Raw genomic sequence first — 26111 nt, 5'->3', positions numbered from 1 at the left:
TGGCAGCGGCCCTCCAGGGCTCCAGGCAGGGAACTCCCCCAGCCCTCCTTGGAGACGCCGCTGGGGAATAAACCTTGGGGCCTCCCACGTGCAAAGCAGACACTCTGCCACTGAGCGACAGCCTCTCTCCTAACTAAAGCCACCCTAACCCTTCGCTTAATCGGACCTAGGGACTGAATGTGAAAGCAGGACATGTAATTTTTTTTTAAAAGAGCCAAATTTCTGACTTGCCTCAACCTTGATGGCGCATCGTCCGATGGCACGCACGGCCTTGCGGACAAAGTCGACGTCCACTTCTGTGGCGTACTCCTTCAGCTCGGCCAGAACCTGTTGCAATCAAATAATAATAAAAACAGCGAAAACTGATTTAGTGGATAAAGGGTCGGTGTCTCTCCTGCTCTGAGCCAAAGGGAATTTGTCTCCCTTTAAAAAAAAAAAAAAAAAAAAAAGTGTTGACCTCGCAGTGCACAGCTGGGACCTCGGATGAGCGACAGGAGAAGAACCACAAGTACCTCATTCGGGGCCCTCCGGTAAGAACCTAAGAAGAGCCTGGATGCTGGATCAGGTCAGTGTCCAGCCTTCACAACAGAACGTAAGAGCATAAGGAAAGCCCTATAGCTGGATCAGGCCAAAGGGGGCCCATCTAGTCCAGCATCCTGTTCTCACAGAGGCCAACCGGATGCCCCGACGTGAAGCCTGAAAGCTGGACTTGGGTGCAACAGCAGCTCTCTCCTCTTACAATTCCCAGAAACCGGCACTCAGAGTAGGGTTGCCAGGTTCAGGGCCTGAGACTGATCCTGTATCTTTAGGAGAAGAGAAAGTCAGCCAAGTGCAGGTGGTTCTTGCAACACTGTAATGGGAAAAACCACAAGGTGGAATTCTCCCTTCCCCCTGCACAACGTTTAAACATACAGAAGGCCTCCTGGAGGCCGGGCCTGGCAAACCGTACAGAAAAAACCCAGGCATAAAAACCAGGAGACCTGAGCAATGTTGGCCTGCGACGCCAAGCGGATCATGATGTCCAGCTTCTCCAGCTTGACGTAGATGGGGTCGTTGTACTTCACGAAGAACACCTTGATCTCCTGCTTCAGGATTTCAGGCCTGGGGAACAGAACACGCACACACACACACATCACAATCACCACAGGGAATATCTCTCATTTCCAATAGAAGGTGGTCTGGCTTTTGTTTTCAGTGGCTAACCTATTACCAGAGCTGCCCCCCCCCCGGCCTGACTTTGCAATGATTTGCAAGCAATCTATCATCATCATCTGTTTGTTGGTTTTTTCAAAAAAAAAAAAGAGCTCAAAGCAACTTACAAAAGCAAGCTTTAAAAACAGATATAGAAACACTTGCGAAGCTTCAGTCCGTATCCGTTTGATCGGTAATGGGAATATAAAACCTACACTGGCTAGAACATGCGTTCGATTTACCTTCCGTACTCTACTGCGCATTAAGAACGGGTGCACCTGACACAAATGGCGTGAGAGAGGCTCAGCGGTACGAAGATGTCTGCAACAACAGCCCTGCAACAACCACCAGCAAACGTTTCAGAAAGGCGGCCTTGAGGTCTCTTCCATCTTTCTGAAACTTGGTGATGTCTCTACTGCGGCTATTCCTTAGCAGAGGTTTGTAACTGAATATCAGAAAGAAAAGCAGCGTTTGGTTCCAGTTCAAAATATTCAACGCCCTGCGTGTGGCTGTATGTGTGGGTCAGTTCAGACACGCAGCAGTTCCCCCCATACAAGGACAGTGTCCGGTTGTGGGAACTGCCGCCTCCGTGAGGCCCCTTCGCTTCCGGTAAAGGGCAAAAGTCACAGCAGAAAACTGGAGTGTTTGCATTCATCCTTGAAAGCCCTTGTTGAGGCTGCCCCCACCATCTACGAGCAGGTGTAGGAACCTATCCCTGTTCTTTTCATCTTAGTCCTACGTCTGGTACCAAAGCTTCTGCTAAAGAAATAATGTCCAGGAATGCATCTACTTTGTCACCTGGGGAATTACTATAATCAATCAAACCCCCAAGAGGCAAAAATAAAACCAGCCTACAGCATAAATTTAAAAAGTAACACGCTACCACCAGCAAAATGCATAAAGCACGAAAGATATCGGACTTAAAAAAAAAAGAAAAATGCCTGTGGATATTATTATTATTATTAAAAGGCCTTGAGCTGGGGCAAGACAGAATTAAACGCAGGTGCCAGGCAAGCCTCTCTGTGAAAAAAGGGCCCTCCTTGAGAACAGGACTGGAAATCCTCTGGTTCGCAGGCCAAATTTGGCCTGCAAGGCCATTTCCCCCCCGAATCACACGGATCTGCCCCACAGCTGGGCTAGGCTAGATGACGGCGGAAGAGGAGAGGCTAAGCTAGGCAAGGTGATGACAGCAAGGGGGTGGGAGCAGGAGTGGTGGGAGCAGGAGCAGCACACTGCTTGGAGGCACTGCAGGGTTGGACAAGGGAGGTGGAGGGTGCCTGGGGTTCCTGATCCTGAGGTTACATGCCGTAGCATAGTACCAAATTCAGAAGAGAAGGGTCTCTTCATGATAGTCACAGCCACAGCCCCCCTCCCCCCTTTTTGTTCCTGTTGAGAATAAGATCCATGTTAACACCGCCTTCCACCACAACAGACATCCCTAGAAGCCAATCCGCATGAAAGCGAAGAGAGTTAGCTACCGAGAAGAGTCTTCTCACTGGATGACTCGCCTCCTTTCACTCTGATTGGCTCCAATCAGCAGGAAAGGACAAGGAAGCAAGTTAGGAGACTTTTCTCAGTGGCTAACTCACTCCCCTTTCATGCTGACTGGCTCACAGGATGCTGGAGACATAGGGACCCTGCTCCCCCAAAAAGTAAGCGCTCTAAGACTTCCCGAGACCCGGACGACTGCATCCCTGGTTACGTGCTGCGGTTGGTGTGCAAAGTGCGCAGAGGTGGAAGCCCCTAGCACAGACATTCGGATGTAACCCACTTTGAGATCTGTTGGTAGCGAGCGCTCTACAAGCGACTCAAACAGTTGCATCTGAATTAAGGAAGCAGGTTCAGGAAGACGTTCCTGAGCAGCCTCCCACCCTCACTCCGAACCTTTTCTGCACGATCAAGTTGATGTTCCTCAGGGCGACGTACTGGACCTCGGGCTCCCCAGACAACAGCGTGACGAGGGGAGGGGCCAGCTTTTTCAGCAACATGCTGTAGTAGTCAGAGTCCTTGGGGAGCAACTCCAGGAACTTCATCAGCACCTTGACGGCCGACAGCACCACAGCGGAGTTGGCGTGAGAGAGGCGGGGGGTCACTCGCTCGCATATGCTGCCAAGAGATGGGAGGTCAAGGTTTAGGCTGTTCCTGCCTTACCGAAAACTCTGGCTGTGAACCCATGATCTAGTGGATTTCAGCTGAACCCTACACCCCAGTAAGGAGGCATTAAGTAGCTCCTTTCTATGGTAACAATAAATAAATAAATAGATCCAGCCCTGTGAATTTCTGTTTTTCTACTTTGCATGCCATGATCAACTTAGGAAAAATATCTGGCTTATGGAAAACCTTAACAATCAACCCAGGAAACCAGAACGATCTCGTTTTATCTTGGCTAGCCGATGCCGACAGAGGCATCCTCTACGCCTGCTTCCGCGCCTTTGATTCAAAAGACACACACGGCAGTGACCATGATAAGAACCTTGTGGCAAGGGGTTCCATGGGTCAGGCGCACATTACGCAAGAGGCATCTCGTGCCTCCGCCCGGAGGTGTGAAGTTGCTGAGCTGTGCAAAAGGGAAGCCAAGCAACGGGGGACCTCAGCACACGGATGACCTACCTCTGGGCTTCGCGGTCATCCTTTGGGTTGTAGTTAGAAAGACAGTCCAGGATGAAGATCTGTCCCCACTCGGTGCACTCATTCAGGGCGGTGAGCAACTTGTTGATGTTCTGGGGGTTAAGGTCCAGCAAGTTGCTGTTTGGATGAGATTCGCTGATTTCGGACAAGGCAGCTACGGCATTGGCCACCACCTAGTGAAAGGAGAGAAGGCAATTATTACTACTGCCACTATTAATTGCACTTATACCCCACCTTTCCTGCAAGGAGTTCAAGTTGGCATGCATGGTTCACCCCCACCTCATTTAATCGCCTCAACAACACTGAGAGGCAGGTTAGGCTGAGAGGCAATAATAGCAAGCTTCAAGGCTGAGTGGGGATTCAAACCCTGGTCTCCCAGGTCCTGGTCCAACACTCTAACCACTACACCAGATGGCTCGGCTGTGCATTCCATGCTTTTGCAGTCCTGCACACGTGGCGATAGGGCCCAAAATAGATCAGCAGGTGTAGCTGAGGCTGATTTGTTTTTTTTTTTAAAAAAAATGCATAACCAGATAGCTACACTTGAGAATATGTAAATAAGGAAGAAGGTCTCTGAGCATACGCAAAGTAACTACACACACTGATGGTCATCGGGGAGTAGAACGGAGTTGGCGACTTGTGACCCTCGGGTCCAATTTCACGTGGGTGGCACAGAGGGAGAGGGGTGGAGAGGAGGAGTGGCAGAGACAGACTTCAGACCCACCCGCCACCAGTATGTCACCCCCCCAAAATTAGCCCGGGGGGGGGGGAATGTGGCCCTCAGCAGAAAAACAGCTGTCCACCCTTGAAAGAGAAGATGGAGCGGAAGCAGAGCTCCAGGTGCTAAGGAGATGCTTTGCACGCAAAAACTTGCAAGCTTGTCACTGGTACCCCCAGTCTGAAAGGATGCCAAGTACCCCCCACCCCCAACGAGACCCTGGAGTGTTCTTCCACACTTGTCTCATTGCAGAAGCTCTGTGTGGTCATCATAAAGCAGGCCAAAGGATGGGTGTAAGCCCTGGACCCTCTGTATCATTTATTTATTTATTTTAAGGACCAGACATGTCCAAAGGCACTTTCTTTCTTTAAATTATTCTCAACAGCGCCAGGGAGGCTGTGTGCGCGTCTGTAAGAAACTGGAGAAGTGAGCCAATCCTTCACTGCCGTTCAGCCTCACACAGTGAATGAGGTCTCTTAATAAAATGCTCGGAGGTGGGGGAGAGAGAAGACAGCAGTCTGCCTCCCTTCATCAAGAAAAAGGAAATGTGGTAGACAGGAAAGCAGCAGAAGACACGGGACTCTGAGGAGGAAGAGCAATTAGATCACTTTTGTTATCATCCAAGGCTAATTGGAAATTAAACCAAGTGTGGAATGTGGCTAACGAAGGAGAGAGCGCTGCCATTTAAATGCCCCTGAATCTTCTATTTGGAAGCTAGGGAGGTGAAAGGCAGGTGGACGGCTGCGGCCATGTCACGGAGGGGGAGGCTATCGGGGGGGGGCAAATGAGGCAAAGCAATCGCAGGCAGGCGGGGCGGCCCTCTAGTGCCAACACACACACACACCATTCCACACTCAAGAGGAACTTGGAAGAACGTTAAGAGCAGCCTCCCTGGATCAGACCAAAAGGCCCATCTAATCCAGCCTCTGCCTCCCAAAAGCCCACAAGCAGACCCTTGAAGGCAGAGCCGTCCCCAGCGACGCATCCAGCTTTCAGGGGTAGACTGCCTCTGAATGTGGAGGCTCCATTCAACACAACTGATCGCCACCAACAGACCCGTCGTCCTCTCTCCAGTCAGTGTACACACAATACCGAGTAGTTGTTGTTATTATTATTAAATATATATCCTGCCTTTCCTCCCAAAGGGAGCCCAGGGTGACAACCACATGATAAAATGCTAAAAACATCTTTAACAAAACATCCTAAAAATATCTTAAAAAGCAATTCCAGCACAGACGCATAAGGTCTCCACTTAAGAGGCTTGTTCAAAGAGAAAAGTCTTCAGTAGGCACCAAAAAGACAGCAGAGATGGTGCCCGTCTAACCTTTAAGGGGAGGGAATTCCAAAGGGTAGCTAGTTGGACAAAGGCTCTGACTCCATATAAGGCCCTACGAAAACTTATCTAGTGGTGTTTTGTTTTGCCGGGCTTCTGCCAGAACGTGAAATTCATGGGAATAGCCATTACGAAACATTCTGTTGTGATTTTGCTGCCTTTTATTGATTTATGGCATTTTTGTGGAGGAGGAGGAATGTACTCTACTGTGCTTTCCTTTTCAATATACTGTACTTGGCAGGGCCTTTGGGCCAAAAGACAGTTTAAAAATGAATGGCAACAGCAATGGTGATAATATACCCCCCTCTTCCTGCCCTCTCCATTGTCCTACTGAACATTTTTTTGGATCAGGAGTTGCCAACGTGATGCCCTCCAGATCTGGCTGGATTCCAAGTCACTTCATCCCTGACCATTGGCCATGCTGGTTGCTGGGCACTGGAATCTGGCAACATCTGGAAGGCAGTGCACTGGCCTCCCTGTTGCTACTTTGCAGCGTCAGATTGGCTTTTCTGTTTTTGGTTTCTTTTTCACAGCGAAAGAAAGGAGGAGGGCAGAGAAGAAAGGATTTGCACTTTTAAATAATAATAATAGCACGACAGCCAAGAAAGGATGCAGAAAGACTTCTGGGAAAGAGAGAAAAGATCGCAGCTGGGCCCATCACAGCAAGCAAAAAGAAAGGAACAGGCCAGACAATGGACCCCTTGCAGGGAGCCGCCTCCGTCCGGCATTAAAAATAAGAATGGAAGGGGGAGTGGAAGATTAAGGGGGCGCACTTGACAGAAAGGGCTTGACTGAAAGTGCTTGGCAGAGGAGGACCAGGGCCTCTTCTCGATCGTCCCAGAATGCAGGACAAGGAATAATGGGCTCAGATGACAGGAAGCTGGATTTCGGCTGAACATCAGGAAAAACGTCCTGTTAGAGCAGTACGACAATGGAACCAATGACCTAGGGAGATGGTGGGCTCTCCAACCCTGGAGGCCTTCAAGAGGCAGCTGGACAGCCACCTGTTGGGTGTGCTTTAAGTTGGATTCCTGCATTGAGCAGGGGGTTGGACTAGATGACCTTAGAGACCCCTTCCAACTCGATGATTCTATGTTTCATCATCTTGGACAACCCCAGAAGCTTCTACTTCAGCACCGAAGGAGAACAGACAATCACCACTCAAGGCAAAACCACCCAAGTCGTACGGAACAGGCAGAGGGCTCAGAGAAACCCCAAAGAAGTGGGGGGCTACTTATGCCCGCCAGAGGTCCAGTGAGGAATTCTTAAGAGGGAGATGAGGTCTTAAGAAGGGGGAAACAAATGCGTCCCCCATACCCACACAAAAAGCACCAGCCGCTTTCGCCAACCTGGCGCCCTCCAGATGTTTTGAACGACAGTGCTTGCCCACCCCCACCCAGCATGGCCATCGGGTGCCGAGGCTGATGGGGGACTCTAGGCTAGAGAAGGCAGGAAGCTGTTTCACGACATGTCAGGCCATCGGTCAGTCTCGCCCAGCACTGTTGCTCGGCCCAACTTCTCTCCACATTCTCAGGCAGAGACAGAGATCTTTACGAGCTGTGGTGCCTTTGAACCAGAGACACAAGAGGAACCAGCCTGTTGAAGAGGACCAAACAAGAAAACGACATGCCTGCCATTTGGGGATTATCAAAAGGACAGTTACAACGAGCCACGCTGACAGCAAAACAAATAGCCCAACACTGCAAAGCCTGGGCCACAGCTGGCCACAGAAAGCTGGCCACAAGACCTTTTGCAACTAGCAGCTCACCAGGAACTGCTCCTCCACAAACTATATATATGTAGACAAACGCAACCCAGGGGTGGGCATTTCTCCAAGACAACGGCTGTTAATCCGGGACTCCAGCAGAACAGACACTCATTTACCTCGATCCGAGCATATAAACCTGACGGCTACGTAACATGCCAAACTGAGCATCAGAAATGAAAGAAAGGGGGGGGGGGAATGAGGGCAGAGGCAGGCTGGGAGGAAATAAAGGATTGTTAAAGTTTTATTGTAATAATGTGAAAACCCTAATAAACTATACATTCCCTTTGGAATTCCCTCCCCTTAAATATTAGACAGGTGATGTCTCTGTTATCTTTTCGTCGCCTATTGAAGACCTTCCTCTTTCAACAAGCCTTTTAAGTAGAAACCTTATCCCAGTCTGCGTCTGTGCTTTTTAAGATGTTTTTAAACCTTCTTTTATATATATATACACTTATATTAGTGCTTTTGTTTGCTGCCCTGGGCCCCTGCTGGGAGGAAGGGTAGGGAATGAATGAAGGGTGGGGAATGAATGAATCATTCATATATATATATATATATGCGAGAGAGAGAGAGAGAGAGAGAGAGAGAGAGAGAGAGAAAGATAGAGGGAGAGATTTGGAAGCAAGCTGGAGGATTCATCCTTTGCCCAGCACCAACTTGTGCTTCATCAGGACAATCTCTTGCCTTGTGGCAGTAGTCAAGTGCTGCCTCCATGTGGCTCGTCATCAAGAGAAACGGCACAAGGGACATCCAGCTTTTGGAAACTATCAGGGCTCCAGACAGGGGAGATTCAGGTTAAACCAAGGCCCAGTCTGGCAGAACCGGGGCCCACTACTGACCCCTGCAGCCTCCTCACTTTCGTGCTGTACCGTACCCTTCATTCTATGCACAAGAAGGAGCAGTAACCACATGCTTTGTCATTTCCCTCTCTGAAAGGAGCTGCGGATTGGGCCCAGAGGGCGAGGCAAGCAAGTGGGCTTGGAGCTGATGCAGCGTGGTGGCGAAGCGCATGGGCTATAAATGAGCATGTTTATACACACACAAAACCAGGACTGTGGAGTCTGAGTCGGAGTCGTGAGCAATTTTGGGTGGAGTCGGAGTCGGTAGAAATGTACCGACTCTGACTCCGACTCCTTCATAAATGGCAAATGTATATTAACTAGTAATAACAAATTGACTGTAGTCAAATGGTAGCACAAGGCATTTCATCACCACCACGTGAATCCAGAGCTTGGAAAAGTTACTTTTTTGAACTACAACTCCCACGAGCCCAATCCCTGGGGATACTACAGTAAATTTGTTATTACTAGTTAATATACATTTGCCATTTATGAAGGAGTCGGAGTCGGACAGTAGAGAAATAGAGGAGTCGAAAGTCTGGCGTACCGACTCCACAGCCCTGCACAAAACAATTAAATCTCACCTCTGCTATGAGACAAGCGGACTCAGACAAGGCAAGCTCTCTCATGCACTTTATTTATTTATTTATTATTTGATTCATATCCCGCCCTTCCTCCCAGCAAGAGCCCAGGGCGGCAAACAAAAGCACTAAAAACGCTTTAAAACATCATAAAAACAAACCTACAGATGTTAAACAGCATGAGGGACAAGATGGTACCCCACAGCACAACTGCCAGGGGGTGAAAGAGAATCACCCAGTGCTATAAATGAGTTTTTATTTATTTATTTATTAGATTTATATCCCGCCCTCCCATTAGCCCACAAAAACCCTTATCACAAAAAAACCTTGCGACAGTTAGATAAAGAGAAGACATAAAAGGGAGGTCTCTTTATGCTCACTAACATGAAGAGACAGTTGCTTTGGCGAGAACACAATGTCTCCGAGAACCATCAATATTCATGGAAGGAAGTCTGAACAGAACCGTTTTGGAACGATGCCTGTCGAAAGCCAGACGGGGCATCTGATTTTCTAGCAAATGGGGTGGGGGAGAGAAAGAGAAACGGCTAACAGCAAATTTTTAGGGCAGCAAAGCTAGATGCTCTCGGCGCTGCCGCCTCCGGAAAAGCCACAAGGAGATCCTTAAGGACGGGGAAGGTGAACCTGGCGTTTGGCCAAGGGCCCCATTGCTGGCAAAAAGGCCCGGGCTGTGCAGTTGGCAGCGAACACTGGCCCATCCACTCCATCTCAAGCCCGGAAAGGAGACGGCCAGGCGCCTGCATGGACCCCAGGATGGGCGTAAGACACTTCTGCAGCACAAGAGACGGGAAGGCCTCAGAAATCAGGGTTTGGCACCCAAGAGACGACTATGCAGCAGTGCCTGGTTAACATTCCGTGGCAGGTTCTAGACCAGAGATGGAGAGCCTGGGACCTTCTAGATGAGAGTGGGCTGGTCTCCCATCATCCACAGGCAACAGGGATAATTGTCAGGGAGTCTAGTCCAACCACACCTGGAGAGCCACAGGTGCCTCACCCCTGACAGACAAGGTGCTCCTGACCCGTCATGCTTTGGCCAGCCTTGATGGAACTGGAAGCACCTTAACACGGGGAGCTAACCGAAGCCTTCGAGATGGGGCAGGAGAAAAGCCTACAGAGCAGCAGTCCTGTAACGAGAGAAAGCACGGCCTCTTGCGGGGACAACCTAGGCCAGGCTCCTCCTACCTGCTGGCCCTGCAGATGTTCTGGACTGCAGTTCCCATCAGCCTTGTACACACGCTGACAGGACTTGGGGATTAAGGGGCTAACTAAAGCCACACACACATATACACATCATAACCCTTGAATCAATTAAATATCAGGCAGGCGCCATCTCTGCTATCTTTTCGGCGCCTTTTGAAGACATTCCTCTTTCAACAAGCCTTTTAAGTAGAGACCTATCCCAGTCTGCGTCTGTGTTAGAATTGCTTTTAATATGTTTTCTTTAATAATATGTTTTTAAACCTTTTTTTTTTTTTTAAAAAGAGATGTTCTTAAAGTTTTAAATAAATGTTTTTAACGTTTTGTTTTAATGTATTTTAAGGTCTTTTTATGATGTTTTAAAGCGTTTTTAGCATTTCTGTTTGCCGCCCTGGGCTCCTGCTGGGAGGAAGGGCGGGATACAAATCAAATAATAAATCAAATAAAAAAGATAGCTCAGTGTTGGCAGATTCATTCTATTCACCAGCCACGTGGAGGCAGGACGTTGTCTGCCTCAGTGCTTCGATGGTGGAGGAGCTCACAGCAGATTTGGCTTTCCAGGGCTAGCAGCTCAATCACTGAATCCCCCAAATCCTTACTTTTTCTTTCCACAACGTGCTTGACCCTCTTGGAAGAAAAGCGTCTGTCCCCTGCTCAAATCTAGATAAACGGACGGGTGCAGAACACGATGTGCTCCCTGCTGACATACGAAAGGCCCCTATCTGCACTGGCATCCCGTCAGCTTGTATTTATTTATTTATTGCACTTGTATACCGCCCCATAGCCGCACCTGTTCACACAGGCATTCCTTTGAGCTCTCAACCCGAGTCTCCGGTTTTAAGAACTCTGTTGTTTTAATGGGATTGGTTTACTGAATGTTTTAATTACAGACGTTTATATTTTAATGGGATAGCTTTATTGTGCACCAGCAACCTGCATGCCTCACAAATCACAAGAAACCAACACAATCAGTGCAGGTTTAACATCACTGGTTATAATCAGCACCATTTTGAAAGGTGCAGTTGGCATTCTGATCCAAAATGGCGCCCAACTGAATCCAAACATAAATGAAAAACTTGCTCCTTGATCTGAGGAACCAGAATTCAAAATTGGGTGACGATATCTTAAGAGGTGTCGAAAGGCACAGCAAACAGACAACTTTCCAAAACATAATAGTTTTTTATGGAAAGTTGTGTTTTAATCCCTGTGCAATGGCTTTTTATACTTTGTCAACAACTTAGAAGCCTATTTTGGCATTAAGCAGCATATATTATTAGCAGCAGCAGAATGGCAAGAGCTCTTGATCTGCTTGGCCTAGAACAGCCTTTCCCAGCCAGTGGCCACCAGATGTTGTTGGACCACAATTCCCATCTTTCCTGACCATTGGCAATGCTGGCTGAGGCTGATGGGAGTTGTGGTCCAGCAACATCTGGTGGCCCACTAGTTGGGAAAGGCTAGCCTAGAAGAACAGGGGACACACATAAGACAACAGTAACAATCGTTGAAGACAAGGAATTGATATTCTGACTCTCAACAGGTTCAATAAAGCAAGAATTTGTGGAGTCTAAAGAGCAGTCCAAATGTTCCTACAAGATGAAAGTCAAAATTTTCACAAACAAAAGTCGATATTCTCACACAGCTTAAGAGATCATTGCTGACACTTGCCATAAATGTGTTAAATAGGAATACCTTCTTCTAACTCAGCAGAGGAAGGAACAGGCAAGGGAGGGCCAAGTATTGCTGGATTACTGCAATGTGCTTTATGTGGGGCTGCCCTTGGGCCTGGTTCTGAAGCTCCAGCTAGTGCAGAATGCGGTGGCCAGACTACAATGGCGGCACATGGCAAGCAATGTGTGACAGCCTTGTTAAAACATCTGCACTGGCTGCCCATCTGCTACCGAGCCAGGTTCAAGGTCCTTGTATTAGTTTACAAAGCCCTGAACAACTTAGGCCCAGGGTACCTTAGGAACCACCTGAACCCTTCTATCTCAGCTTAGCCACTGGGATCATCTGCGGGAGTGTCGTCGGTCATCCCCCTAGTCGGTGAGGCTCATTTGACAACAGCAAGAAATTGAGCCTTAAGATTCATCGGCCCAGTCCTGCGGAACGCTCTGCCACTAGAGATTCAGCAGGCACTTTCTGTTCTGACTTTTAAACGCCTGCTGAAAACTTTTCTATGGGGCCAGGCTTATGCAGGCAACTGAGACGATATCTTTCTGAAGTGGTTAGTTAATGACTCCCGATTTTAAATTTTCACATGGTTTTACTGTGTATTTATATATGCTGTAAACCACTTTGGTTTCTTTAAAAACAGCAGGACATAAATATTTTTTTAGAGTATGGAAGACAGTAAGTGGCAGGTGTGGCTTATAAAAGGCACAGAGCTCCCACTTTGCGTCAGCGAGGTTCTCAAGCAACAGAGAAGGAATGTCTGCTCTGACCGGCACGGGGGTCACCAGGGTTTCAGGCAAACTGGAGATGCCAGAAATTGAGCCTGGGATCTTTTGCATGCAAAGCATGTGTTCTACCACCGAGCTACAGACAGTCACCGCTTTGCACACACAGAGCAGCAGCTGCGCGACCCCAAAGACACGGAGAGGAAGACAACGTTGAAACGGCAAACAGCTTCGCTGTAACAAACGCCTGTCGCCTTCCTGCCTTTCGGAGGCTGCCGCCCCCGCTACCACCTCCTCCTCTTTCTTGGCGGTGCCGATAACGTTTTTTGTTATTTCACTTTATTTGTGATTATAATCTTATTTGTTATTTAATTTTTGTAAATTGTACTGCTTTTATTCCATTTTTATAGTGTATTTTTATACCTCCGTTTATTTTCCTTTGAAAGCCACCTTGAGGGCTTTTGGCTGAAAGGCGGGGTATAAATAAAATGTAATAATAATAATAATAGAGGCCCCAAGCAGTGTCACTCCAAGCGCCGAGGAGGCGTCTCCAGTGGGGCGAGCACTTTACCATGGGATTGGAGTCGGCAATGAGGTCGCGCAGGGAATCCAGAAAGCCCTGGTCCTCCACCATCTGGGCGTTGATGTCGTGCAGCTTCGCCACACAGACGGCCGCCGTCTTGCGCACATAGGGGTCCTCGTCCTTCAGGCACTTGCGGAGGGGCTCGCACAGGTACTCGGTGATCTTGTCCACGCGGATGCACCCCATGGTGCGCACCGCCAGGGCGCGGATAAGAGGGTTGGGGTCCTCGCAGTCCTGCGGGCAGAGAGGCAAGCAATCGTAAGAGTGTTTGGGGCCACGGGCAGCGCCACCCAGGAGGGCAGAGATGGAAGCCCTCCGCTTACTAGGACTCAGTCAAGCTGCCTTCTCAGCCTCGCGTATAAGATTTATATATATAATAATGGGCTCAAGTTGCAGGAAGCCAGATTTCGACTGGACATCAGGAAAAACGTCCTAACCGTTAGAGCCATACGATAATGGAACCAATGACCTAGAGAGGTAGTGGGCTCTCCGACACTGGAGACTTTCAAGAGGCAGCTGGACAGCCATCTGTCGGGAATGCTTTGATTTGGATTCCTGCATGGAGCAGGGGGTTGGACTAGATGGCCTTGTAGGCCCCTTCCAACTCTCCTATTCTATGATTCTATTTGAACCTTGGACTTTGACCTCTACACCACACTGGCTCTCGCAAGTGGATTGTTGCCACGCCTGCAGCCTTCCCCCCTCTATAGGGAATGCCAAGGAATTTCACACAGTTAAGAGTGTTGGCGTATGAGCAGAGTTCAAATCCCCACTCAGCCACTGACCCTTAGGCCAGTTGATATCTCTCAGTCTAACCTGTCTCACAGGGTTGTTGCGAGGATGAAATGGGGAGGGGGGAATCATGTACTCCGCCTTGAGCTCCTTCAAGAAAAGGCAGGATATAAATACAATAAACCACTGTGATATTTATTTAATTTATCAAAAACATTTTATACCACTCCTTTTAAGGCCTAACAAGCAGTTACATAAAAGAACAAAAAAACACAAGAAAAATCAATGTCAAGTCACAAAAATAAAATAAAACCTTAACAGGTTTTTTTAAAAATCTATATCAATGTAGTAAAAACCATTGAAAGCAGGACAAAAGAAAAAGAAAAAAACACACTATAATTTCACTGCCTGCCTAAAAACCACCAGGAATAAGATGGGGCTAGTCTAACTTCATTCAGGAGGAAATTTCATAACTGGGGTGCTGTCACAAAAAAGGCCCCGTCTCGTGTTGCCACCAAGTGCATGTCTTCTGCTGGTGGGACACCCAAAAGGACCTCAAGAGCTGATCTTGGCCCACAGGAAGATTCATATGGGTGGAAACGGTCTTCCAGAAACCCTGGATTGAAGCCAGGATATTGAGGCGGGAGTGAGACCATTAGTCTTGTCTACCCTGATTGGTGGGGCTCTCCAGGGTTACAAGGATGGGTCTTTTCCATCCCCGGGCTGGGGACTGAACTTGGGACCTTTTGCATAAAAAACAGCTGCTCCACCACTGAGCTGGGGCCCTTCCCCTAAAAATACAGCAAGATCCAAGCCCTCATGGTTCTGAATAAAGGGACAGCTTAAATAAGGCCACGTTCACATCAGACGTTTTGCCACTATTATTGTACTTGAAACAATCACGGCTTCCCCCAAAGAATCCCAGGAAGGATAGTTTGTGAAGGGTGCTGAGAGTTGTTAGGAGACTCCCCTTTTCCCCTCACGGAACTATAATTCCCTGAGTGCTTTAACAGGCAGTCCCTCTTCCCAGGGAACTCTGGGAAATGTAGCTCTGCGAGGGAAAATAGGGCGTCTCCTAACAACTCTTGGCACCCTTCACAAATAACATTTCCCAGGATCCTTTGGGGGAAGCCAGGACTGTTCAAAGTGGAATAAATGTATGGTGCGAATGTGATTACCACGCCAGACCACTGGTCCAGCTAGCTCAGTACTGTCTACAGACTGGCAGCAGATCTGTAGGGTTTCAAGCAGGGGGCTTTTCCCCAGCCCTACCCAAAGACGCCAGAGATTGCATTTGAGACCTTCTGATTATTATTATTATTATTACTTATTTATTATTGCATTTATATTCCATTTTTTTCTCCAAGGAGCTCAAAGTGGCGTATGTGGTTCTCCCCCTCCTAATTTAATCCCTGCAACAATCCTGTGAGGTAGGTTAGGCTGAGAGGCAGTGACTGGCCGAAGGTCACCCAGTGTGCTTCATGGCTGGGTGGGGATTTGAACCCGGGTCTCCCAGGTCCAACACTCTAACCACTACACCACACCGGCTCTTGATGTAAGGCAGGTCCTCTCTACCACTGATCCATGGCTCTTCCACTAGGGCAAGAGGGCTCTTGTGCCTCCGTACAGCCAGAACAAGCACGGCATACGATGGCATCTTCACAACACCAGTGATGGTGGGGAGGTGGGCGTTTTTCCTCTATGTGCAACCCGGCTATTCTGACAGTGGACATTTTGCTGGAGTCGTGCGATAACATGAAAGAAGCACACGGCCCCTCCAGATTACCTTTACAAAACTGTTCACAGCCATGATGGCCATATCCGGCTGGCTTTTGGCATAGTTCATCAAATACAGGTACACCAGCTTCTTCAGTTCCAGGTTGTCCGTTTGCATGCAGTTCACCACATCTGGAAAAAGGGAGCTAGAGAACAGAGAGAGAGAGAAACTGTTGGTCTGAAGCAGGGAGCCCTAGGCTGGTAGGGGATCAATGACCCTCCGGTATGGTGGGGGAATAAAATGGTTATTAAATTTATATCCCGCCCTTCCTCCCACAAAGCTCCTGGGATGGCAAACAAACATCTATAAAACCTATAAAAAAATTCTTAAAATCATCATCAAAACATCTTTAAAAAGAAAACTTCTGAGGCAAAGAATCTCATACGAAGCAAAGGCGCTTAGAGAGTGCCGGGGGGGGGGGGGGAAGACCGCCAGGAAAAAAAGAGCAATTAGAATTATCAAAGGGCTGGGGCAGTTCCTCTATTAGGAAGAGTGACAATGTTTGGGACTTTTAGTTTAGAAAAAAAGGCATGGCGGGGGGGGAGAGAGAGACACGAAAGAAGTATGCAAGATTATGCATGATGTGGAGAAAGTGGATAACTCCCCCCCCCTTCCTCTCTCATAAGACTAATACTCGTGGACATTTAACGAAGCTGAACGTTGGGTAGATTCAGGAGAGACGAAAGGAAGCATTTCTTCCCACAGCGCACGGTTAAGCTATGGAATTTGTCCCAACAAGGTGCAGTTGCCATGGAAGATCCACCAAAGCGGGACCAGAGCGCAACAGCATCTCTCCCCTCCTGCAGCTTCCAGCCACCAGTATTCAGAAGTGTACTTCCTCTGACCGTGGGGGCAGAGCATAGCCATCCTGGTTAGTAGCCGCTAATAGCCTTATCCTCCATCCTCCCTATAGGATGATCTTTTTGGCCTAACTGGAGTCTGACAAGATCTGGAGGACACCGCATTGGCTCCCTCTGGTGCAAAGAATCGCATACGCAGGCGCAAGGTCTCGACGCAGGTCCCTATAACGGTGGCAGGGAACTGGATATGGCTGACAGATCCGTGCACAGCCCTTTGAAAGCCCCCAACAATCAGCTGGCTGTTGGGATGCTCACAAGACACAAGATTTGCAGGTGCTGTCAATCATCTGATAACTGGTGCCTGCCTGCACACACACCCCTTTGGCCCGGTGGGCTCTTTACCTACCCCCTAAGATGTCACGCATTATTTATTTATTCACTTATTTATTAAATTTATATCCCACCCTTCCTCCCAAAGGGAGCCCAGGGCGGCAAACAGATGACAGAGCCCCAGAAACATCTTTAAAAACAAAACTTGCTTAAAAACAAAACAGTTTAAAAGCATCTTTAGAAATAAAACCAGCTTTAAAAACCTCTAAAAACAAAACGTCATAAAACCCAAAAGTTCTTAAAGACAACTTAAAAAAAAAAAATTCCAATATAAATACGCAGACTGGGACAAGGAATCCGCCTACAGGGCTTGTTGGAAGAGGAAGGTCTTCTGTATACACAAGTTGGTTAGGTAAGGTGTGGCCAAAACAGCCTGGCGGGCTGAATTAGGCACATGGGCTGGAGGTCCCTAACCCCCCGGCCCTACAGAGCTCAGCAGCAGGGCAGGGACAGGAGGCCTGTGGCCCTCCTCCAGATGTTGCTGGCTTGGCAATGCTGGCTGGGGCCGATGGGCACTGGAGCCCAAGAACCCCGGGAAGAGGGGCGCAGCTCCACCCATCCCTGCTAGAGGGCTCTGCAGCGCTGGGCTCCGGCTTTACGGACAGGGAGAGAGGAGCGAGGCGTCACCTGACGTCTTTTCCCACGGTCATGGCGGCAATCACTTTCTTCACGGCTTCTTTCCTCTTCTCCTTCTTCTCATTGTTCAGCTCCGCCTTCAGCTCAAAGATCTCCCCTGGAAAGACACGCGAGGCCGTAAAAGAAGAGACCGGCAGGATCCTGCCCCCAGAGGCTTGCCCGTTTGCGGCTCCGGCAGGCAGGACTCGAACTGACAGGGTGGAAATCTGCAGAGAAGCAGATTTGCGGCTACACAGTAAGAGAAAGTTCCTGGCTGGGGAGGGAGAGGGCGCTTCTTTGCTGGAGGCATTTCAGCGGAGGCCAGGCGACTACTCGCCACGGATGCTGTAGTCACCCACTGTACTGCCGGAGCCTGTGCCTTCGAGGACCAAGCAACTTACTTTTGTTTTTAACAACGTAAATGTCCATAAAAAGAATAAAACAACAAGAATCAACCCCACCCGGCTATAGAAAGTGTTGGCAGCACACTGGTACAGACAACATCATCTCGGTCTATCGAATGCCCTGGGGAAAAAGGGAAGTCTTCACCTGGTGCCAAAAAGACGTCAATGAAGGTGCCAGATGGGCCTCACTGGGGATCCCAGTCCACAGATGGGAACCTCCTTCATCACATGAAGGTGTGAAAACTATTATTAATATTATTATTTCTACTGCTACATTTATTTATACCCTGCCTTTCGGCCAAAGGCCCTCAAGGCGGCTTACAAAGAAAAATAAACACAAGTATAAAATACATAAATGAAAGCAATACAATTTACAAAAATTAAACTAAATAACAAATAACATTATTAAGAAAAACAAATGTACAAAACTAACCTTTTTTATTTGTGGTGAAGTATTTGGAGTCCGTCATGATTTCAGCTTCTTATCACACCTGGAAACAAACATATCCGTATTTTAGCAAAGCTTAATGTATTATTATTTCCCTACTACTACATCTATATCATTTACATCCCACCTTTCCTCCAAGGAGCTCAAGGTGGTGTACAAACATGGTTCTCCCCCTCCTGATTTTATCCTCACAACAACCCTATGAGGTAGACTGAGCTGAGAGGCAGTGACTGGCCCAAGGTCACAAAAGGAGCTTCACGGCTGAGAAAGAGGATCTGAACGCTGGCCTGGCAGGTCCCTGTGCGACGTTCTAACCGCTACACCCCAAAAGCTACGCAATTCATATGAAACAGCATAAAACGATCATTTAAAAAACAGCAACGAAAACAGGCATTCAGAACAGTAGATAAGATGCAATTATCAAATTGTAGTTAAGAACCAAGAGCCAGTGTGGCGTAATGGTTAAAGTGTTGGAGTATGATCTGGGAGACCAGGGTTCGAATCCCCACACCGCCATGAAGCTCACTGGGTGACCTTGGGCCAGTCACTGCCTCTCAGCCTCAGAGGGAGGCAATGGTAAACCCCCTCTGAATACTGCTTACCATGAAAACCCTATTCAGAGGGTCGCCCAGAAGTCGGGATCGACTTGAAGGCAGTCCATTTCATTTCAGTTAAGAACCAGGCTTTAAAAATACTCTTCTAGCTGCTTTCAGAGTTAAGATAAGTGGGACCTTCTCTTTATCAATTGCAACCATTAAAGGCCCCTACTGAGTCAGACCAATGGTCCACCCAGCCAGGTGAGTAGCCGCAAGGTCCTGGGGGGCCTTCACAGACATGCCCTACATGTTTCCACAGCCCAACCCATCAGAGGCACCCTGCTTCTAAAGAAGGGATTTTATCCCGATACTCGCCAACGGCACCCACAAAATGCACCCTTATCAACACTTTCATATCATAGGAACACAGGAAACTGACACACAGAGTCAGACCACTAGCCCATCTAGCTCAGTACTGTCAACACTGACTGGCAGCTGGGGATCTCCAGGATTTCATACTCACAGGACATTCCTAGCTCTACCTGGAGATGCCAGCTTTTAGGCTGATGTTTTATTGCTTGTAGGTTTGTATTTCTGTTTTAATGAAGCTGTTTGGTTTTGTAGTGTCCACGGTCTGGAAATTTTTTAAAATACTAAGCTCAGCATTTCTTAAAAAAAAAATCATGCTGTTTGTAAAAGCTTTACACTGTTAAGCCAGTGCGTTTTAAAGAAATCTATATTAACCACCTTTACAGTACATTTAGCAAATCTCAAATAGGTTTTTTTTAAAAATCATCTGGATCCGGTGACAGCTCCTGAAGTAGTAATATTAAAGTCAAACAGCCCCAGGTTTGATTGCAGAAGTCCATTTACTCCAGTCCTTTGCCGACTTGGTGCCCCCCAGATATTTCTGACTCAGGTTCTCATCAGTTCCAGCCAGCGCAGAACGTCATAAAACTCCAGCCCCTAACAAGATCTTTCCCCTTCCAAAGGCCTGGCCAATTTTTAAAAAGCAAAACACAAAACCCTTCAAATTCCTCCTGAACATAGGCAAAGAAGAGGACTACTTGATCTCCGTGGGGGGCGGGTCCAGAAATGGGGTGCCGCCACAGACAAGGCCCTCTCTTACATTAGCACCCTACTTGCAATCCCCACCCCCAAATCATAAACTATGGATTAGAGATTATGAGGAAAGTCTCTCCTTCCAAGCGCCTGGATCCCAAGTCTTTGCACAAGGGCTTCGTACACTATTACCAACACCTGTGGGCAGCCCACAAGCAGGACCTGAGCTCAACAGCGACTCTCCCTCTCAACTGGAGGCCTTAAAGAGGCAGCTGGACAACCATCTGTCGGGAATGCTTTGATTTGGATTCCTGCATTGAGCAGGGGGTTGGACCGGATGGCCTTAGAGGCACCTTCCAACTGTACGATTCTATGATTCCCCATTTGCGACTGATAAGAACTAAAGATGAGCCCCCCTGCTGGATCAGGCCATTGGCCCGTCTAGTCCAGCATCCTGTTCTCACAGTGGCCAACCAGATGCCCCAATGGGAAGCCCCCAAGCTTGAGTGCAAGAGCCCTCTCCCCCACTTGTGATTCCCAGCAACTGGTATTCGGAAGCATCCTGCCTCTGACAGTGCACAGCCATCATGGCTAGTAGCCACTAGTCCTCTATCAATTTGCCTAATCCTCTTTTAAAGCCATCCAAGTTGGTGGCCACCACTGACTCTTGTGGAGCAAGTTCCACAGTTCAACTACGTGCTGTATGAAGAAGTCCCTTCTTTTGTCTGTCCTGAATCTCCCAACATTCAGCTCCGTTGGGTGTCCCTCGAGTTCTAGGGTTACGAGAGAGGGAGAAAGCCATTTTTCTATCCATATTCTCCATGCCCTTCTGTCTATACCTCCCCCTCCAACCGGTTCAAGTTGCTTGTAACATGCATTGGTGCTTCACTCCCCACACCTCCAATGGTGAAGGCAGAGGACAGCCATCCTTTCCAGTAGCCTAACCCTCCGTGAATTTGTTTTATCCGTTTTTAAAGCCGTCCAAGTTGAACCGTCTCAGCAGCCATGTCGCTGATGCGTCATGTGTCTCTGGACTATGCATTTGGCCTAGATGAGGTAGGACCTGGCCGGACCCTGGACACAGCACAGGAATAAGATGAGCACTCAAGAAGGTTCAGTGTTTGTAAATGAACACCCTGCCCCTCTTTCCAAAGGTGCAAGAGAGAAAGGCAGAGGGAACGTAAGATGGGGCCTTATCCCGACTCAGACCAGCGGTCTACCTGGCGCAGAGCTGTCTACGCTGACTGGAGACGGCTCTCCAAGGTTTCAGGCAGGAGTCCGTCCCAGCTCTACTTGGAGATGCCGCTAGGGACTGGACCTGCCACTCAGCTATGGCCCTTCCTCAAAGAGAGAGAGAGAGAGAAAAATGCTTGGTGGACTCCTCTCTTTCCTAAAAGTCCAACGTAGACCCCAAACACAATCTTTGCCCACATTCACACTGTACATTTATTATTCCACTTTAAACAGTCATGGTTTCCCCCAAAGAATCCTGGGAAGTGCAGTTTGTGAAGGGTGCTGAGAGTTGCTAGGAGACCCCTATTCTCCTCACACAGCTACAATTCCCCGAGTAGCTTAACAGTCAGTCCTTTTTCCCAGAGGATTCTGGGAATTGCCAGCCTGTAAGGGGACTATGGCTTTCCTAACAACTCTCAGCACCCTTCACAAACTGCACTTCCCAGGATTCTTTGGGGGAAACCATGACGGTTTAAAATGGAATAACAGTGGAATAAATGTACCGTGTGAACGTGGCATTTGAAGCATTGCTTTCAACACTGATTATCTCCATCCAGCTGGAGTGATCTAAGTCAAGGAGCTGGGCAGGGAACTATGGTGCTTGCCAACACTTCCCTTTCTCACTCTCTCTCTCACACACACGCACACACACACAGCTCAACACCACAATGGCACTCGTGACTGACAGGCTGCAGTGCATGACAGCAGCCCCCAGGTCTATCTACATCAGCAACTGTGTGTGTGTGTGTGTGTGTGTGCTTTCCTGCAAGGGTGAAGTCAGGAACCATGTGGCTTCTAATCTCAGAGTCATCTAGCCATCCCCAGCAGCTTGAGCAGTCTGAACCGGAGGAGCGCCTCACTGGTGCCATCATGTCAAAGCAGGGCGTTTTTCAAGGAACAGAGAACCAAAAATCAGCCTTAGCAAGAGAGAAGCCCCTGGTAACGGAGTGAGCAGAAACGTACAGCATTGGGAGAGACCCATCAATCCAAAACAGATTAGTGGGATGTTTGGGGGGTGGGGCAAGGGGAGAGAGCGAGAGCGAGAGCGAGAGAGAGAGAGCGTGTATCCCATATTAGAAAATTATTATTGTTTACTCAATGTATATAGCAAATATTTAACCCAACATTAAATAACAACAACAACAACAAACTTTATTGCAGACTAAGCCATAGGCCATGTGCAAGTAACATTAAATATGACCTGGGCAGTTTACAAACAAACATTGCTGAAAATACAATATACAAACCATGATTCAAATCATCAAAAAGCAAGAAAAGACCGCAAAAAAAAGAAAAAAAAAACTTTACAACAGAGACAGCACAAAGGAGCCAAGATTTAAAATGCAATTAACATTTAAAAACACAATTAAAATGCCTGAGTGAATGACCAAGGCGAGTGAACCTGCTACAGAAAAACCTGAAAGAGAAATTAAGACTCCAAAACCGGCACGAAGGAATCAAATCTATTTCTTAAGATATGACACAGGGCAATTGTGCAGTCTGCACCCCGGAAATTTGGCACCGGCACATACTCCAATACAACTTGGATGCAAATTCATGGGGAAACTGGAAAAATCTTTTATTTGTAATACTCAGAAATGCTGATACAAAGGACGCAAAATAGACTTCCCAAGGCCTGTCTTGCTCCTAGCATGTGTGAAATGGCAAGAGTGCCCTCTGAGCAAGTGCAAAGTGCATTTCCCTCTACCTATACTTCTGGGTTAAAAAGAGAGAGATTCCTTGGGCAAAATATCTTTTATTTCTTGGCAAGTTTAAAAATTCAGAATGACACTCCAGAAATCAAGCTTCGCCAACCCTTCTGGCTAAACTAGAAGGGGAAGGAAGGCTCCCCCACCTCAAAACATTTATTTATTGATTGATTGATATCCTGCCCTTCCTCATTATATCAGTTCGTTATCCTAAGCCTTTCCTCTGTGGTTCAGTTTTGGGCCTGTTCGAATAATATGGCACAAGGGCAGCCTGGATTGGTCTCTCACTTGCATCCCATCTGCCTATGTACTTAGAGCAGCGTGGCAGCACCAACCCTGTGGAACTCCCTCCCCTTAAATATTAGACAGGTGCCATCTCTGCTATCTTTTCGGCACCTACTGAAGACCTTCCTCTTTCAACAAGCCTTTTAAGTAGAGACCTTATCCCAGTCTGCGTCTGTGTTGGAATTGCTTTTTAATATGCTTTTAAGCCTTCTTAAAAAAACAATGTTAACCTTTTTTTAAAAAAAGATGTCTTGAAAGCTTTTTAAAAAAAAATGTTTTTAAAGATGTTTTGTTTTAATGTATTTTAAAGTCTGTTTTTATAATGTTTTAAAGTGTTTTTAGTGCTTTTGTTTGCCACCGTGGGCTCTTGCTGGGAGGAAGGGCAAGACATAAATCAAATAATAAATAAATAATCATACCACTTTAAACAGTCATGGCTTCCCCCTAAGAATCCTGGAAACTGTAGTTTGTGAAGGGTGTCAAGACTTGTTAGGAGAGCTCTGTTCCCCTCACAAATCTCAGCACCCTTCGCAAACCACAGCTCCCAGGATGCTTTGGGGGGGGGAAGCCCCAACCACTTCAAGTGGTATGACACTGCTTTAAATGCCTAATGCAGATCAGGCACTGAACACATCCCCTTCCCATCTAGAAATCTAAATGAAGTGAAGGGGAGTTACAAATGTTTGGGAAGAGAGACCCGCTGGCACTCCAACCCTCCAGGGCACTCCCCTCCCCAAGTTCATCTGTGACCTGACCCAACTCTGGCTCCGTTTGGATGATCTCTGCCAGCCCCCTTTGCCTCTCTCCGTCTGTCCCAACAGAAAAAGGGCATGTCATCTGCTTCTCAAGCAAACCCCAGCAGAGGAACCCCATGGGGGATCTCTTTGGGGCCCTCCCTTCTTTCCCCCACTACGAAAACAACGCCCCTTCACTCTCTCTAGCCTCCCCCCCTCCCCACTAACTCAGGTGCCTTTCCTCATTTCCTGGGTTGCACGTGGCTCCCCCATTCATACACCCCCCCACACACTATTCCTTTGCAAGGCCAGATCCGCCCCTGCAACAACACCCCCGACCCATCCCTTACCCCCCCAACTGCAGCTGAGCTCCCCTCTCAGCTTTCTCCCCCATACAAGACCTCCTTCACCCCCATCTTAAGTCTCTCCCCCCCACCGCAAAGTAAGGTCTACTCTCCCTCATTCCTCAAGGGCTTCCCCCGCTCCTCACAGCCAACTGAGCCCCAACAACAACCACTGCAACCCCCCCCCAAAACCCAGAAAACAACAGTAAGAGTCCTGTTAAGAGTCTGGGGGAAGGGAACCCTAATCCTCCCAACACCCCCCCTCAAGCTGCTGCTGGAAAGAATTGCCCCTCCCCAAAATTTCAACCCCCACCTTGGGAAAGCCCCAACACCACCCTCTTCTTCCTCCTCTTCCAACCAAGCCCCCTCCCAAGAAGCTAGAAAGGGCTTCCTCATCCCTCCCTGCCCTCCCCCAAGTTGATGCTGCCCACCTTTTCAGGGAGAAAGAATTTACCCCTCCCCTATTTCCATAATATCTCCCTCCCCATTTAAATCACTTACCATAATAGGAAAGCTTCCCCCTCAAAAAAATTCATTCCAGCCTCCTCCCACCCACCCCAAATTCACTCCCAGCCCCCCACAACCACTCCTATCCCTCTCCCATCCCCCATATCCACTCCCAGCCCCCTCCCAGCCCCCCAAATTCACTCCCAGCCCCCTCCAGCCCCCAAAATCACTCCTATCCCCCCATCCACTCCCAGCCCCCTCCAGCCCCCCAAATTCACTCCCAGCCCCCTCCAGCCCCCAAAATCACTCCTATCCCCCCATCCACTCCCAGCCCCCTCCAGCCCCATATATCCATTCCCAGCCCCCATATTCATTCCTACTCTCCTCCAAGCCCCCCATAATCACTCCCATCCCCCCCACTCCAAACCCCTCCCCACTTATTTTCCAGGGGGCGGCGCTACCCTGCAAGGCCCCTCCCCCGACCCACCTGAATGGGGGCGGCGAGTGCTCGAGGGGCCTCTTTCGCCCGGGGGGCGGCGACGGGGGGCGGCTGCAACGGAGGCTGCAACGGCTGCGGAGAGCCAGAAAGAGCTTCGGCTGGGGAAGCGGCCGGAAACCGGGCAGTCTGGGAGGACCGACCACAGAGACCCGCCACGCCTTCCTGCTCAGAGCGCCCCGAAGCGGCAGAGCGGGGGGAGCCAATACCGGCTGCGAGTCACTTCCGGCCCGGAGCGCGGAAGGCAGGGAGCCATAGATAAAGGAAAGGTTAGAGTAGCACGAAGCACACGAAACCTGGCAATCGACAGTACCTTTTTTTTTCTTTTAATGTCCATGCGACACACAAAGACCCCTCGATAAACGCTGAAAGGAGAAGGACGGCGGAATGTTTTGTTTTTAACCAATGAGACGCAGAAAGCTAGAGAGGAACCGCTCTACCCCTGCAGTGGTAGTTTTCCGGTCATATTCCCCCTCTCAGAGGATGTCCCGCCTCCTTATCATGCTATAAAATATACTGTATTATTATTATTATTACATACGCAAATATTTAATTTTACGTATTAAATAATACACTTTCATTTTATATAATAAATATAATAGGTATAAAATAAAGTTTTATTTCTTAATATATAAAATTAAATATTTGCAATATATAACTATTGCAAACATATATTTATTGTTATGCACTGGTGCAAACTTGGAACTGCATTCATTAAAAGATACATTCATTAAAATATTTAATTTTATGTATTACATAATAAAATTCCATTTTATATAATAAATATAATGCATATAAATTGAAGCTTTTATTAATATATAATTAAATATTTGCAAATTATAAATGT

General features: G+C 48.1%; 1 protein-coding gene across 3 annotated transcripts in view; it reads right to left on the bottom strand.

Annotated features, from left to right (window-relative positions):
• Positions 1-25489, bottom strand: part of AP2B1 (adaptor related protein complex 2 subunit beta 1) — a 69940-nt gene extending 44451 nt beyond the window's left edge. Inside the window, exons 1-9 of one of the 3 annotated variants that reach the window (XM_061604736.1) lie at positions 25256-25489; positions 18404-18461; positions 17579-17684; positions 15771-15906; positions 13241-13486; positions 3802-3992; positions 3076-3297; positions 981-1101; positions 232-327 (exon numbers count right to left, since the gene is read on the bottom strand). In XM_061604736.1, the coding sequence (XP_061460720.1) occupies positions 232-327; positions 981-1101; positions 3076-3297; positions 3802-3992; positions 13241-13486; positions 15771-15906; positions 17579-17684; positions 18404-18440 (1155 nt within the window). In that variant the 5' untranslated portion in view covers positions 18441-18461; positions 25256-25489. The remainder of the gene's footprint in view (positions 1-231; positions 328-980; positions 1102-3075; positions 3298-3801; positions 3993-13240; positions 13487-15770; positions 15907-17578; positions 17685-18403; positions 18462-25255) is intronic. The other 2 variants (XM_061604734.1, XM_061604735.1) reach the window with 2 other exon arrangements.
• Between the last annotated feature and the right edge of the window lie 622 nt (positions 25490-26111).

The sequence above is a fragment of the Rhineura floridana genome, chromosome 21, assembly GCF_030035675.1.
Source record: "Rhineura floridana isolate rRhiFlo1 chromosome 21, rRhiFlo1.hap2, whole genome shotgun sequence".
Taxonomy (NCBI): domain Eukaryota; kingdom Metazoa; phylum Chordata; class Lepidosauria; order Squamata; family Rhineuridae; genus Rhineura; species Rhineura floridana.
Note: the sequence above shows the minus strand (reverse complement) of the source record. Positions and strands in the feature narration are given on the sequence as shown.